This window comes from Lynx rufus, unplaced genomic scaffold (assembly GCF_022079265.1).
Source record: "Lynx rufus isolate CCGP_SWC_20201006 ecotype Redwood Valley unplaced genomic scaffold, mLynRuf1.p SCAF_2, whole genome shotgun sequence".
Taxonomy (NCBI): Eukaryota; Metazoa; Chordata; class Mammalia; order Carnivora; family Felidae; genus Lynx; species Lynx rufus.
Genome location: NW_025814834.1, coordinates 107,853,797 through 107,870,685, shown reverse-complemented (window position 1 = coordinate 107,870,685; position 16,889 = coordinate 107,853,797). Strand labels below are relative to the sequence as shown.

The 16,889-nt window shown below is 41.5% G+C and overlaps 1 protein-coding gene across 2 annotated transcripts in view; it reads right to left on the bottom strand.

Moving 5' to 3' along the window:
- Positions 1–16,889, bottom strand: part of CNTNAP5 (contactin associated protein family member 5) — a 796,957-nt gene that overhangs the window by 297,037 nt on the left and 483,031 nt on the right. For both annotated transcript variants that reach the window (XM_047084746.1, XM_047084747.1), the window contains exon 11: positions 9,583–9,689. In XM_047084746.1, the coding sequence (XP_046940702.1) occupies positions 9,583–9,689 (107 nt within the window). The remainder of the gene's footprint in view (positions 1–9,582; positions 9,690–16,889) is intronic.

Genomic DNA, 16,889 nt, shown 5'->3' with positions numbered 1-16,889 from the left:
ATGAGCTGTTATTATTTCAGAGATCAAGCAACCGAGTCTGCAAAAAGCTAAGTAATTTGCCCAAGACCAGGGAGTTGTAAATATAACCTAGATATGTCTGGATCCAAAGCTGAAGCACAGATGGAAAATGTGTCTTCATATATTGAGTTTAATATGTATGTATCCAGTCCAGATTACTTCCAGCTCATGGGACATACCAGAGCTTTATATTTCTATGGTGATTAGTCTTCTGTTGATTGAAATACATTAAAAATAAATGCTCATTGTTCCCACTCAGTGTTCAAAGTAAATACCAATGGTTCTCCAAAGGAAGGCAACATCAACAATTAAATTATCTCCAGTTAATTATATTCTTTCATATTTGGGGATCTTTTGCTGTTTCTAAGGATTTGGAACAAAGCCAAAACCGGTGATTACATTTCTTGCACATTGTCAATCCAACCTAAGTATTTGAAGTTGGCTTTACTTAGCCTCAATTAATGACGGGAAGGGGAGAAGAAGGGAGAGATGGGGAAAAGAGGAAGGAAAGAACAAACAGAACAAATTAACATGTAGGAAATGACTGTGGGAAAGTCTTAAATCGTTGAGATGTGTTCAAAAGGAAGAAAATTGATCCGAGGTGACTATGCAACCTTGATTCCTCCTCCTTTCTAATAAGAAGTCTTTGTATCAGTTTTGTTATTAAATCCTGCCATGTTCTATAAAATATTTAAGAGTGCTCTTTCTTCCACTTAGAGATGTTGTAATGTGAAGAGGAAGTGCTTTCAGCCATCTAGAACTGGGTTCAAATCCCACTTCCTCTAGCTCTGTGGCTTTAAGCATTTGGCCATAAAAAAGATGTTTATGTCCATTGATCCTCTGCTGTGCACCCATATGTGCCAGATATGATACAAAGAGGGATGCACAGAATAGTAGCAGTGTGGAAAGGTAAACAAGAACCAAACTTTGCATGTTCGTATAGTGCAATAAATTCTATGTGAATGGGTACCAAAGGAGCAAAGTGGAACGACATCTAGGAAAGGTCCTGGTAGGCTTCTGGAAAGACTTGACACGGTTACTTGGGCAAAAAAAGTGTTAAGAAGACTTTCTGGTCAAGAAATATGCATATGTGAACACCCAGTGGTTTGAAGAATTGCCACCATCTAACAAGGTCAGAGCTAAGAACCAAAGGGGCCTCAGAGAGTGAGATGACATAGATTAGCCCCCCAATAAATCCATGGCACTGAAAAGAAGCTGAAACCAAACAAATGTCCATTCCCTCACCCCTAGGCTAGTAACTTGGGAGAAACTCAAACATTCTAGGTGCTCCTCCTTATATAGAATCCTTCCTTTGGTTCTCACTTTGGAAAAACACTCTCTTAAGACTTTCCTGCCTATCCAAGTCTGGCCCTAGGGTACATTCCCCATCCATTCTTTGAGAACTTTCCCTCCAGCTCAACCTGCGCCAATCTCTCTTTTCACAGAGACGCAATGCCCCTGCAGAAAGCAGTGCCTTCTCTTACTTCTTTACTGATGAATACAAAGATAATGGCCTTTGCTGCTGAAGGAGAGTCAAATCTTCTTAGTGGCAGGTAGCGGTTCTGAACCCTGGATCCTGACAACACCTGTGACGGTCATGAATTCACAAATGTTCTGGGAACAGCAAATTCCAATACTTTCCAATACTTCTATAGTCATAGATTCCCTATGGAAAAATGGTTTCTTTCCTTCCCTTATTGTAGTTTTCTACAACATTTTTATTGCATTTATTATTGTTATTATTTGGTTTTGTTTTGTTTTTAGAGCAATAGTATGAGCAGGGCAGGGGAAGAAAGAGAGAATCTCAAGCAGGCTCCATGCTCAGTGCAGAGCCCAACACAGGGCTCGATCCCACAACCCTGGGATCATGACCTGAAGTGAAATCAAGAGTCAGACGCTCAACTGATGAGCCACCCCAGGTGCCCCAACTGCAACTTCTTTTTTTAAACACTCATCCGGTCATTCAACTATCACGACACCCTATGACGGGGGATATCACTCAGACGTGTCCATTTATAATCAATTCTGTGTTTTAAGTTACCACTTCCTCTTAGTCTTCCTTCTTCTTTCCTCACCATTCCTTCACACTTGTGACTCACTGTAGCCCTTCTTGAGTCCTTTAAAATGATTTACTTTGTAGGTTTCATCCTTGGCCTACCACACTTGGGCAACTTCAGCTACTCAAAAGGCTTCAGCAACTAGACCCCTCATGATTCTGATTTTCCTCCTGGGCCTCACTCGGGGATTTCCAGCTACTTCAGCACGGTGAGCACCTCTCCAGACTGACACTGCTCCCCAAACTGAACTGATAACAGCATCCACTAAATCTCCTCTTCTACCTGTTGAAATAGCAACTAACATGAAACAGGCACTTTGCATTTGCCAGATGCTAGGTTAAATACTTTAGGGGGGATTATTTTACTTAAGCCTCATGATATTTCCATTAGGGGGCCACTATTATTAGTCCCATACCACCAATAAGGAAGTCAAAGCACACAGAGCTCATATAAATTGCCCTAGGTGATAGAGCTTGTAAGTTGTAGGGCCTGGATTTGACAGGAGGCTGTCAGGCCCAGACAGACCTGAGAACTTAGTCACTATATTCTTCATTCATGAAGTCTTCCAAGCTAAAAAGCTAACAGTCATCCTTCTCTCTGCTGTATTCGATTTGTCTTCAAGTCTGTTTGATCGAATTTTAGATATGCCTTTCAAGTCAGGTCCCTTCTTCCTAGCTCGCTCCAACTCTCATTATTTGCTGTCCATACAATTGTAAAGAGCATCCAGTATCTCTTCCTTGTGCCCATATCTTCGTCTTACAACTTCAGTGCATGCTCTGCAAAACCATCAGAGTTATAATTCCCTTTAAAAAAAGAAACTCCAATAAGCAAAATACAAACAACAACAAAATAAATATTAGCAAGTCATTTCTCAGAATTAAAGAGAAACCAACAAACCACGGCTGGCTCCTCAATGCTCAACAGAGAAGCAAGCTCCTTCTGAAAGTAGCCCCCTTCCTTTACTCTGGGCATTGGATAGACCTCTCTTTGCTGCGTGACCCTCATGTCTCTGCCTTTTTACATGTTGCTCATTGTTCCTTCCCTTGCTCTTCTTCCTTCTCATGCTCTGAGCCCTATTAAGGCTTCAGGGCTCAAAGGTCAATTACTGAGAAAACTTTCTCACCTCCGCATAGAAAGTGACCATGCCTGTGCCCCAGTAACTTACCACTACATCGTACTAGTACCTCATGTATTCATGTACACAGCAAACGGCAGATTTCTACTGTGTGTCAGGTAGAAATCAGTGGCTGGAGACAGAAAAGACTCAGATACCACCTTGTCCTTATGGAGTCCCCATCTAATGGCACATTGAATGACCCATTCCCACTTAAGTTCCCATCTTGCCAATTACACGATGTGCCCTTTATGCCACCAGTTCCTTGGCTGTGTTTAGTACAAATATAAACAAGACGTGGTATCTTCTCCAAAGGAGTTTTCAGTCTCACTAGGGGAGTTAACATAAATAAAAATAATGATGACACAAAAGACTGTGGTTATTGTCATAAAACGAAGCAGGGCGTGGATTCCACAATTTATTACTATTATTCATTTATTTCTTCTTCTCCTTTAGGTGTCTAGTTGTAGCTGGGGACATCTGCAGAAGGCACTGGGGTTACGCATGAAGATGAATTTGCTTTAGATCTTGATAAGAAACCCACAGAATAATATTAGGATATGAGCTGCTCTGAGCTAAGAGCTATAAGCGATGCCTTTAAATAAGCCTCTTATTACCAGAATCCCCCACCCTCTCTAACCTGTCGCTCCAACCACGAAATGCCATGTGGTTATAGACCATTTACCTACTCTTAAAACAGCAGAAGCGTTATCCCTCTGTGATGACTAGTGTAGAGTCTGATAGCCAGACAACTTGACATGCTCCCAATCAATACCCGGCTATTGACTGCCCAATGGGAGAAGCACTATATCAGGCTTGGGAGAGGAAGAAAGCTGACATCCTCTTGCCCAGCTGCAAAGTGAGCTAAAAGGCACTGTGAAGGTGTCAGGAAGGACTGCAAAAAGAGATTAGCCAAGGCTGGGAAATGGTAAAGAGACCCGGGAAAGGGACCATGTGAATGTCATCAGACATAGTGAGAAGATCAAGGACACTCCCACTCAATAGGAGACATAGAGAAGATGATAAGTAAGTACTTGTGTCACTTATTGAGTCCACTCAACGTGAAAGGAATCACATGCATAGTTACTGACACCAGATGGGCTTTCAAAAGGTACTTGTTGCATGACAAAGTAGAATTCTACAGAGAGAGACAGTCTTTTTTTTTTTTTTACTTAAAAAAAAAATTTTTTTTCAACATTTATTTATTTTTGGGACAGAGAGAGACAGAGCATGAACGGGGGAGGGGCAGAGAGAGAGGGAGACACAGAATCGGAAACAGGCTCCAGGCTCTGAGCCATCAGCCCAGAGCCCGACACGGGGCTCGAACTCACGGACCGCAAGATCGTGACCTGGCTGAAGTCGGACGCTTAACCGACTGCGCCACCCAGGCGCCCCAGAGAGAGACAGTCTTATTCTTATTGTATAAGTCATCTAAAAAAATAAAAGTAAATAAATACATCAACCGTTTTCTTTATCTGGAACTCACCATGAAGGTCAATAATAATTTCCATTTCAATATTCAAATGTTTTAGTAAAAATGCAAGTGGAAGAGGTTTTTTTTTTAAGTTGCAGCAAACAATTCTGGCAGAGAAGGCAAAACAAGGTATCAGAAAATAATAATCAGAGTATAAACTGTAGCCAGACTTTAGGAAAACAAGCTGAAAATATGAATCAAGATCCTTGAGACTATTCATGGTCTTTGACTCAGTAATACCACTACTAAGACATCCTAAGGAAACAATAGACTATGAGGGATTTAAAAATTACTTAAGCACACAGATGCTCACTACAGTTGGTTATAATAATAAGTATTTGGAAACAACACAGGTCCTCTCCACCCCCCCCAAAAAAATAGATGACAATGTTTGAATAAAAGTCATTAAATGGACTATTTATTATGTAATCATTAAAGTGGTATTTATAGATATTGCAATAGCACATAAAAAGATTTGGTTATAATGGAAATGAGCTCAGATTTCCCCTAGGGAAAACTGCTTTATAGGAATATCATTTGGGCTTTGGGAATGAATGGAGCTATTTATCTTTCCTTTCTGGAGCCAGGGAAATATATGCAGTGTTCCAAAGTATAGCATAGATATTCCTACCATCACGTCTTGGCTCTTGCCTGTTTCCATAAGCTTTCCTATTTCTTACATACATTTTAATTTTTGCTGTCTTTCAAGTGCTAATTCATCCTACTTTCTTCCATGATGACTGCACGATTATTCTAGAATGCAAAAACATTTTCATCTCGCAGTCTTCTACATTTTCAATCACGTATCACAATATCCCAGTGTGTCTCAAGCAATATGAAGGAAGTCATGGATGCCTCACCATTAAGTTCACATAGGTTTGCAAATGTCTTATGTGTTTAAGAAAGGAAATGAAACACAGAGCTTAAAATGTGTCTGGCATCTGAAGCCAGATTCCATTCATTCAAGTCCCAGCTCCACTAGCTGTGTGATCTTGAGGAAGGTACGTAACTTTTCTGGGTTGCCATGTGATGCTCTATAAAATGGAGATAGTAATACCATATGACTTTATCATTACATGGTAGACTAATTATGCATTGAACTCCCATAATCAAAACCTCTTCCTTTTAATATTAACTTGCACTCATAGGATAGCATGACCAAGGTATACTGTACCTGTTTAGAAGTTTGGCTTTAACTACATAACCTTCTAAACCTGCACGTTGCATCAAACCAAGAACAAGGGTGACTATCTCTGGTGATCTGAAGGCTCTGCTCATTGGTTGGGTTGCCAGGGGTTGTGTGGATTGCAAACATTGGTATACCTTCAGTTATTCCTCTGGAGGACAGAATACAATGCAGAGAAGGCGGCTCCTAACCAAAACAACTTACAGACATGACACAATAGGGCTCAACGACAGCTCATGGGATAAGTGAGAGACTCACATATCTTTCCTACCTGGAGACAGGAATTCCCCACATGCTCACCACCTCCTTCTTCAACAGGTGGTTTTGAACAAAGTGTATTTGAAAAGAAATGTAACTTGTATGCCCAACTTCTTTATGTGTCATCAGGTAAGGTGGAAGGAAAATTGAAATGGAATGATGATAGATCTACTTTTACCAGCAACCCGCTCTGCCTAAACACGTTGGGGTTCCCATTGTGCTATTTCTTAGAGTCCATAATACCCTCCCCTTTACCCAGACTCCTCTCTTATCCACAAAAGCTGGAAGAAAGAAGTTAACCCTACCTGTCCTCAGCCCTGTTGGTTTACATTCACTAAGAAGCACCATAATGAAAAATTAAAACACCTTGAAGAGCTTGAAGAAACAAAGGATTAAGAATACTCAAGAAATTATCAGTTTTTAGTAATATGAACTGTCTTACAAATCTGAAGACTGTATATAATGTTGTGTGGATGACTGTTTCAAGAACACAGGCCCCAACACACCAAAGACATTGCCATTTCCACAGGAGTGGGGCTGTGAACTTGCTTGGGTTGTTTCAATCTGAGGGTGTCCTCAAATACCACCGAGCCTGCTACCTGTGAGCTTTGAGGGATCAGAAGCCCTATAACCCCTTTGGTAGTTTTCTTACGTGGTGGAGGGCCAAGGGGCCTAGGGACCTATGTATTGTCTTCTGCATTTTGGCAACTTTCATCTCTGATGCCCCATGCGGGGGGCAGTGCAGGGGGCTTGGAAGGACAGGCTTTTTGCAGGCAGGAAAGCATGCGTTGGGTCACTCAATTTACAAATCTGACTCAAAACAATGGTCCTCACCCAACTGGGGAAGGGGAAGAAATCAGTTAGAGGATGACAAATTCTTGAACTGCACAGGCATACCAGGTGTGTTTGCCAGCCCTCACAACCATCCAAGGACCTGATTTCTCCTGGCTGGGTGCCCAGAAGGGAAGAAAGAGCCTAACAGTGTGGCAACCTATCATAGAGCACTGAGAAATTTCACAGCAAGGGGGACAGAAGGTGTTATAAAAACAGAATGGTATTTTTAAGGCTTTGTGTGTTGAGTCTCCTGCTCATCAGCTGGGATAACGTTCCATTAAAAATCAGCACCTCACCTCCATTGATTTTCAACTTCACACTTTTTTAAAAGCTGGAAATATTCTATTTTTAGCCTGATGGATGGAGAAAATTAAAGGAGAAGAGTATCCATAGAGATGAACTCCTTAACATAGTGTTAAATTAGGAGAAAGTGAATGGAATAAGCTATAAAAACTCATAGAAATGTTGTCATGTGATTTTGCCAAAATTTGGGCATCTTTGACTTAAATTTTCTTCAAGGTTCTCACTATTACGTTGATGGCTCTTCTGGTGGTCACTGAGCATCTCACAAGAACACTGATGTGACAATCTAGAATCCAGACAGTACTATACATGCCTTGCAATGTGTCTATGCAAGTAAACATTGTTCTTGGCTACTTAAGGATGATATCTCTGGAATTAGGCTCAACACTCATAGGTTGGTATTTACTAGGAATCTTAAACAAAACATGTAATTTTAGCCTTAAAAGGGCCCACAAGATTTCATTAGTATAGAGTCTGTGAAGAAACAGCTTTGGAGTGACACAATGATACGCTTATTCAAGTACAAGAGCTAGGTAAAATCCAAATTTAATCTCTCTTAGTCCAGTGTTCCCTTCACTGTGTTCCAAATTTCTAAATAGAAAATTTTAAATAATATATTTCATTATATTTTTAAAATAAAAAAAATACTTTTTAGTTCTACTTTAGAGAGGGAGCATGTGCGCAAGCAGGGGAGAGAGACAGAGAAGGGGAGAGGGAGAGAGACAGAGACAGAGATAGAGAGAATGCCAAGCACGTTCTACTCTCTTAACGTGGGGTTTGATCCCATGAACCTGGGATCATGACTTGAGTCGAAGTCGGACACTCAACCAACTGAGATACCCAGGTGCCCCGATAATATACTTCATTATAAAGCCAGGTGGGGTTTTAGCCAGGTGGTATTTTTCATTTCCACAGGCATCCAAAAAATAGTAACATCATCCGTGATGACCTTTGGGCTGTGTCGTCTCTGATGCGACTAGACATCTCTGTGGGCATCACTGGTAAATGCTACCTTGCAAGGCACAGAAAGGCTGTCGAATGGCTGAGAGGTCTTCAGGGCTGACAGTGACGACAGTGCCCCCTGCATCAGAGTCTGATCTCAGCACTGCCGGCATCTCCCATTTGCTTTCTGAATCTCTAGGTGCCATCCTGGCAACAGCAGGAACTTAGGAAACCCTGGTGAGGTCCACCCCTGCTGGGCCTCACCGTAGTCCTCAGCAGCCCCCTGGCTCGGTTCTTACATTTTTCTAACAGTTCCACCTCCTACCTCTCTACCGTCGAAGTCAATTTCACAGCTCACATTTTCGATGAAATCTCCCACAACTATAGCCAGCACCTTCAGATTGTGTCTTTCTAAATTATCCTTACAGCTCACTTCACACAGTTTGACACACAATTCTGTAAATGGCAAACCTCTATTTTGTCGTGTGTTTTTGTTTGGTGACCCCAACGAGACTATAAAATTACAGTAATCGGGGCCTCGGCTAGTCATTTATTTTTTTACTCATCACCCCGTATTCCTTGTGTGCTCCAGCCTCCCTCACTCACCCTGCTTCCTCTCTTACTTCTTACTATCAGCACTCTCCAGCCACGTCAAGCCACTCACACATTCAGTCTCCTTTTTCTTTTATTTCTCTGCCACACTCCTACCAAAGATCAACTCAGGCCTTCTATCTGAAGCCTCCTTAACACTGACATGCCATCATCGGAAGTTATCATCTAGATGCTGGTTCTCTCTGATCCCACAGCAAGACTGCAACTTTTGAATTGAGGTGCGCCCTTGTGACTTTCCTTGGCCAATAGAATGTGAGTGGACGTGATGTTTACCACTCCCAGGGGGAAACTTTCAACGGCCAGTGTATGCTTTCTCATTCTTCTCTCTGCCACAGCAACCTCCTGGGTGTCAGAGCACCACCAGTATCCCAGAATGAGGACAAAGTGGAAGAGGGGCCCCTGCCAATGTGACATAAGCATGTAACACAGGTATGACACAACCACTGGTTACTTAAGCCACTGACAGGTGAAGTTGTTTATTACAGTAGCCTAACCGAGCCCATCCAGACAACACCCTTGACCTAATAGCTCCCCTTGGTGAGCCTAGGGCACATGGTCTCTCCTCTGTCTCCAACACTTATTCCCTTTCCTATCTGTGTTCCTGGCAGGCCACAAACTCTCTGAGGATATGGCTTATAGTCCTATATGTATCCCACATGGCCACCAAGAAACACGTGTTGAATGAATGAACCCAAAGAGCCTGCCCCACGTTGAGCGCATCCTGAAGTCAGCACTGGCACTCCTGGAGGTGTGCCCATTCTGTGGGTAAGTCAGGACCACTCACAGTTATGGCAGGTGGCGCCACTGTAACCCGTGTTACTGCAGTTACAGGAGAAGCTAGTCCAGGACTGGGAACAGCCTCCTCCATGTTCACAGTAGTTTGGCAAACACCTAAGGAAACAAAGCAAAAGCAAACAAAATAAACCAACTCAGTTGACATGAAGGGAAAACACAAAAATGTCTGATACCCAACTACATGGACTGATAGAAGAATTTGATCTTCTGGTTTTCTATACTAAGTCAGACTTGAATAACAGCAAAACAAGTCTTTGGCTTAACTGCAAGACGCAGGTCTGTCCAGCACTACTGTGAGATGAAATGCTCACAGCTGATTTAGGCAATTACATGAAGCATTTCAACATTGGGGCAAATTGCCATTGACTTAAAGTTAATTTGAAGTGGTCAGGATCTGTAAGATTTTTCATTTACCATCGAACAAAATGTACAAAGATTGCAATTTTGCATTTTGGAAAGGTTTTGCATTTTTAAAGGGAAGGGAAAAGGGGCAGATAATTGAGGTCACTGTCCTCATGATTCTCTTCTGGGTGATGGCCAGGAATCTATTTTAAACTACACATGAAATTTGAAAAGATGTTACCTGCTCATTTAACATGCAAGGAAGCTTTATCATTTCAAAAAATGCCAACCCACCCTTAAAACGAGGCCTTTACTACTTACGATGAAAACAGTACGACTATTCTGAAAAACATTTTCACCACACACATTAAAAATTCTCTGAAGCATTCATATAATTTGACCCAGCGATCATACTTAAATGGCTCTATCTTAAGAATATATTTCAAAATATAAAGACTATGCATGCTAATTAACATCATTCACAAGGCAGCCATGATGAATCAATGTAGACGTCCAACATTAGAAAACTTCTTAGGGAATTTTTAGTACATAAAATTAATGGGCTATCATAAAGCTACTGCAAATGCTTAGCAAAAAGGATTATAACAAACTGAGACTGGAGTAAGTGAAAATTCAAGATATTAAGCATGGCCACAACAAAGTAAAATGAACATGTTATATCACAAAAATGATAGGAAGGACAGACTTCAAGCACCACTTGAATTAATGGGAGTGAAGGCAAAGGTTCATATCTTCTGGACAGAGATCATGGGCTTTAGGGTCACTTATATCTGAGTTCGAATCCCAGCTCAGGCATTTGCTGCATGATGTCTTGGGGCAATTAATTCTCTTCACTTCTTACACACACAACTTAAAATCTCTACAGCACAGGAATGGTTGTGACAGAAATAACCTGGTGAATGCTCAATATTAACAATGAGTATAATTAAGAGTAAAAGCAGTGCTCGCTTCGGCAGCACATATACTAAAAAAAGAGTAAAAGCAGTGATAAATACGGGAACTCTTGAAAATAATCTTGAAATATAAACAATACCATGAATTTAAAGGGGGAGAGGGTATGAGTAAGGAAGTTACAGAAGTGGTCTAATACAATAAAAGGGTTCATTATGTAGCCTCTGAGAATGTGAGGCAAGCAAAAGTAAGATGATTTATCCTAAGTGTCCTATATAGGTAGAAAACCCTCCAGCAATGATTGTTTCAAAGCCCAGAAACTAATATTCCTGCATATGTTCAGACGTATTATTAGAAATTTTCCGCTCAGCACAGCAAACGTACAATTGTGCTGACAGGGCTTATGTCTGGGGAAAGCATATTGGTAACTCCATAGTATCTAACTGTGGCTTAAAGAACAGAAGGGGGGAGGGGAAAGAGGAACCAGTAATTTTTCTATGGAACGTGTTCACAGAAACCAAGCGATCAACACATAAGCAAAAACAAGTGGTCCCTTTCCTACTCCAGATTGCATCCTTCCTCTTGATTCCCATTCCCAGCTCTTAGTCTTGGTCGAAGGGAAAGAAACAGGCTTGTCACTGATATGGACCAAAGTCCCCGCCCCCCCACTAGCCTTGAGTTGTGGGGAGTTACAGAAACTTGAGGCATCAGTGTCCACATCCACATATTCCAAGCAAAGATGTCTGCCCCAGGGTGTACCCTGATGGAGAGTCTGTGGGGCTAGCCTGTGAAAGCCCACCTACCCTACCCCTGTCTTCTCTTACATCCCAGCACCTCCCTGCTTCTGGATCACACTGCTCCTGCAGGGCATCTTCTCCATCATTTTCCCCACTGGAATTGTCAAGTTGTTACACAACCTCTCTTTACCCCTATCCAACTCCATTCCACTCCCCTTGTCCCAATGCCAAACACGCACACGCATACACACACACGTGCTCCCCTTCTTCCCCCAGCATATAGTTAATTGCTTTAAAGATGGAAAGCAGAACAAAGCCAGGTGGTGAGGTACTTAATCCTATAGTTCTCTTGGTTTCAGTACCAAGAAGGTCCACATTGGCCTCTTTTAACGTCTGACACTATAGAATACTCAGAAGTTCTCAGGGGCCATGTTTTCATCCACAGGAAGAAAGCTTGTGGGCAGGGAGAGAGAGAGACAGAGATAGAATACTGGGGTGCAGAATGCAGCAGAAAGACCGAGAGTTCTGACAGTACTTGTGTGGCTGGTTTTGGTTATTCCAAGATTTGGCTGCACCCCTGAACTTCTGAGGGCTGCCCATTTTAATCTGTATCAGGTGCTGTGAGATAACCCAAGATCATTCTAGAAAAAACCCTATTCCATTCAGGCTGGCTTCAGCTGGGATTCCATGACTTTCAACTAACAGAATCTTAACCTTTTGTAAAACAGCACTCTATGAATACAAAAACAAATGAAAACCCTTGTTTTCCCTCTATTCTATACGTTAAAATATTTTAAAACTCAAGATTGCCAAATTCAGTCTGGCATGTAGTAGGAGAGGCCTGGGGGAAAATGGTAAGAAATATGTGGGCACTTTGAACACATCTTTAATAAGCTTCACACAGACTTCATGTTGCAGTGTTAATAAACTCAATTTGCCAGTGAAAGGGTAGGATAGAAATTCATTGCTTATGGTCACTTTAAAAAATGATATATTTCTGAAAGGGAAAAGAGTACTTTGGTAAGAAAAAAAATCTAATATTCCTAGAATGAGAAAAAAAATGAATAGATGCTTGTAGCTTGGTTCATTTTGATTCAACGCATACTATGATTAGAAAAACGCATCTGTAAAGCTGACACTCAAAATAAAAGATGCATAACCCCAATTTGCTTATTTAACAAGGGCAGTTTTATGAGTATAATTTCCACATTCTTTAATCAGTTCATTTTAACTTGTGCTTTGTTTCTTTTTCTCCCTACTTGCCATAAACTGAGCACTGAAGGCATGACGCAGAAAGAGAAAAATGGAGGTGCTACCAAAGTGAAAAGGGCCCACTAAGGGTGAGAGTCCATCACTATCTTAGATGTAAATCCCTCAATTCAAATTGTTAGGAGATAATCACTCTGAATTCCTATCTCCTCAAATTCTAATGATACTTCATAGGCAACTGGATTTGGATGGATGTGCTTTCTCTTGGTGCACACTGGTTTAACAAAGCCGTCAGCATGAGCATGACACTTGCCTTTATCCTGTCCAGGAGCCCAAACAAGCAAATGCAGGGATGTGTGTCAGCAAGGACTTAGAGAGTGGGAAAGACCCACTGGAAGCTATTTGCTTCTTTATCAAAACAGAGAATTCATGGGCTGAAGGGTGAGGGCAGAAAGAGTTGAAGGAAAGGCAGATGAGAGTGAGAAATGGAAGGAGAGGGAAAAAAATGGAATATGGACAAAAATTATAATGAGATTTAAGTGAGAATTTGTAATTTTCCCCCAAATCAAAACTTGTTCTGAAAGAGAAAGATCATTGCTGGTTGGGGCTGTGGACAAGCGAGGGCAGAGGTGAAGTGGGAAGAAAAGTCCTCCAGACCGGTCCATGAACCTCTCCAGTGGCCACCACCCAGCCTGTGGGAGTGCATGGTTCTTGCTTCACTGCTGTTGTTTTCTGGTGTGGCAGGTTGTTCATAAGGATATACGAGAGAACAAAACATTTCTCTTTAAAGGCCAAAGAAGCTGCTTCGAAGAAGGGAAAGAATTTGTCAAGATGTTGGGAGATTGTGCCAGTCAGACGGCCAAAGATGGACATTTCTGAGAACGTAAACCAGAACCCAGCTTCAAACATCCTAGCCAGCACAGTTTCTGCTAACCACAAGTTCTCTCCATTGGCATTAGGAAGAACAAAAAGACTGCCTGGAGTTTTCGTCAAGAATGTTCGGAGTGGTTATTTCCCCAACTTAGCTTTCACTGAGACCATGAAAAAGTTTCCAGCTGGAGCAGATGAGGCTTGAGAAAAGCATTAGGGAACCAGTGGGGTTCAAGATAGTTCTGGAAAATGTAGTCTGTCCATTCATTTATAATTTAAAAAGTTTCGTATACTTAATACCCATTTTTGGCTTTTCGTACACAAAAACCAGATTACTGAGCAATAGACATTGTAAGTCTCATAAGTATATGCCAGTGACTTCTAAGTTTATACTCTGTGCTCATAAATGCAGCTGTCTGCTTCACAGCTCCACTTGGGTGTCTAACAGATGTGTCAAACTTTGCACGTCTAAATTTCTTATGTCCTGCTTCTCCCCCAGCCCACCTTCCACCCATATCCTTCACCATCAGGTGACAGCAACCCCATACTTGACACTGACTGTCTTGAATCCCTTCCCTCAGCCCAGGTCCAAGGTAGGAGCAAGCTCTCTGGTTCTGCCTCCAGAATCTGTCCTGCATCTGACCACTTCCCATCACCTCTATTGCCACCACTGCAGTCTGGGCCACCAGCATTTCTCGCCTCAACAACTGTAGTCTTCAATGAACTGACCTCCCAGCTTCCACTTTTGTCAATTCCCAACACAAGTGCAAGTGAGATCCTCTTAACCCTTAAGGCAGGTCGTACTGGAACTCTCCAATGGCTTCCTGCTGTATTCAGGGTAAAAGAAACATCCTTCAAATGACCTACCAGTCCCTGCTGATCTGTACACCCATTAATTCTCTGAATTCACCCCTAATCTTCTCCCTTTTCTACATCTGACCAAGCCACAGAAGCCAGCTTTCCATCTTTCCAGTTGACCTCCTCATTGTCCCTAAAGCATACCAGGGATGCTCCTTTGTCAGGGTCTTTCACTGAGATTCCCTCTGTCTAGAATGTTCTTCCCTGGATGCCTACACAACCCACACTTCACTGTCTCCCTGTCTCTGCTCAAATGATACCTTATGGAAGAGGCCTCCCACATTTATGCTATTTAAAATTGCAAACCCCCCTTCTGTCTACATACCCAATCCCTTCTCTCAACCCTACCTATTTTGTCTACCATTTTACTGTATCTTCTAAACCATTGTATACTCTGCTTATGCGCTCAGTTTACGATTTGTTGCCTATCTCTCCACACAAGAAAGTAAGCTCCATAGAGTTGTTCTCTCTTGCTCACTGAGTATCAATGTAGTAAACAGTAGGTGCTCAATAAATGATTTTTGATTGATTGGATGAATGCATGTATGAATGAATGGATGAATGGATGGTCGGATGGGTGGATGGACACTTCTGGAGTGCAACAGTCAGCTGAAGCTGCCCGCTTTTAGCGAAGCCTCTTTCGTTAGCTGCAGTGTATCTGGCCTTCTTTTGTTTGTTATTACCTGCCTGACACTGAGAAGCACAATAAGAGGTGAATGGGGATGAGGGGTGACACAAGAGCCTCACTTTTTTTTTTAAATGGTAAAGAAATAGTGATACAAGTAAAGAGAGCTTTCTGCACAGTCATAGATGAAGGGCAATTTAAAGAAGGGAGAAAAACACAGCGAAGAGGTGGTGAAGTTGATGCACACCATGAATGGATCCTCTTTAGTGGTCTTTATGGATGCACAGAAATGATGTAATCCCTTTTGATTACTTGTGACTACTGGGCTGTATTGTTGGGTCGCAACAATTTTATCTCCCAGGTACTTACAGGGATAACTGGCTCCAAATTGATCTGAAGCAGAACACTTTTGAATGATGCCACTTAAGAGCTCCTGAGAGGAAACATCTAGCATTGCTGATAAGCTGTGTGCAATTTCTGATAGATATTAATGAGATAAAAAGGCTGTTTAGGAAATGCAATTTACCCATCTAGGTCACATTGATTACTGTCACCTTTAACCAGATATTCCAAAATGCAATGACCTTTAACCAGCTTTGTGACTATCCTAATGATGTTTAACCAAACATCATTTTCATGGCTAATCTCCTACAAAATACGGCCACCAAGAGGCAATCTAGATTTGCTTTCTTGAAGGCTTTCCTCTTACCCACTTCCTCTTACCAAGCTTAAAATGAAACTTGGAGATGTGCACACAGTCATATCTGAGATGTTGCTTTAATGCTGTTATTTTCCCTGTTTCATAAATGAGGAAAGTAGGACAAGATGAGAGTAAATAACTTGTCTAACTATGAAGTGACAGAGCCAGAAACGTGAGCCACGCTACCTGTCACTGAAGCCTGTGTTCTCAAACACTGTGCACCTTCTCTCCAATAGAAGATGATCCAGCTCCTTACAAGCAAACTCTCAGCATGCATTAGGACATCACTTCTGCCAAGAGCGGGAGGGAGGGAGGCTTCATGTAGTTGCCCACTGATTCCAGAAACTCATTAGCAAACTTAGAGCTGCGAGGTTAGACTTTTTCAAGATATTTTCGGTAGCTAAAGAGGTCTTAATGACAGTGAAAACTGTGTTAAATGGGAAGAAATAAACCCGAGGTAGAGAATAAAGGACATATTATATAATTAGTACAATGCTATATAATTCATTCTATAAATTCTATAAATTCAGGGATAAAGCAAGAGGAAAAGAGGTTTTGATCTTGTTTTCAATCTCTTTTCACTACCAAATTGTTGAATTCTTAAAATTATTAAGAAAAATAGAAAATATACTCAGGACCCAAAGTTGGCCTTTGAATTCAGGGCTATAGACTTCATGGCCGGTCCACCAGGATGTCATGGAGCCCTTGACTGAGAACCCACACATAACCAGGGTTCAAGGTGTTTCACTAACATCAACAAAGCTCATGTTTCTATCTCCATCATTTAGCAGAGTCAGTGTCTTCTTTGGGCACAAAAATTTTAATGCCAGAAATTTCTGAATTTAGTATCAAAAGTTTAAGATGAACAAAATCTTAGTATTAATATTTGAGGGTTAAGAAGGAATAAGGTACTGAGAGAGAAAAATGGTCCCAAACCCGATCTCGGCCAGAAACTTTTGTATAATATAATCTACATCTTGCTGGGAAGAAATTAGTATAATTGACTTTGATAAATATGCTTAAGCATATTTATCATGGATTTT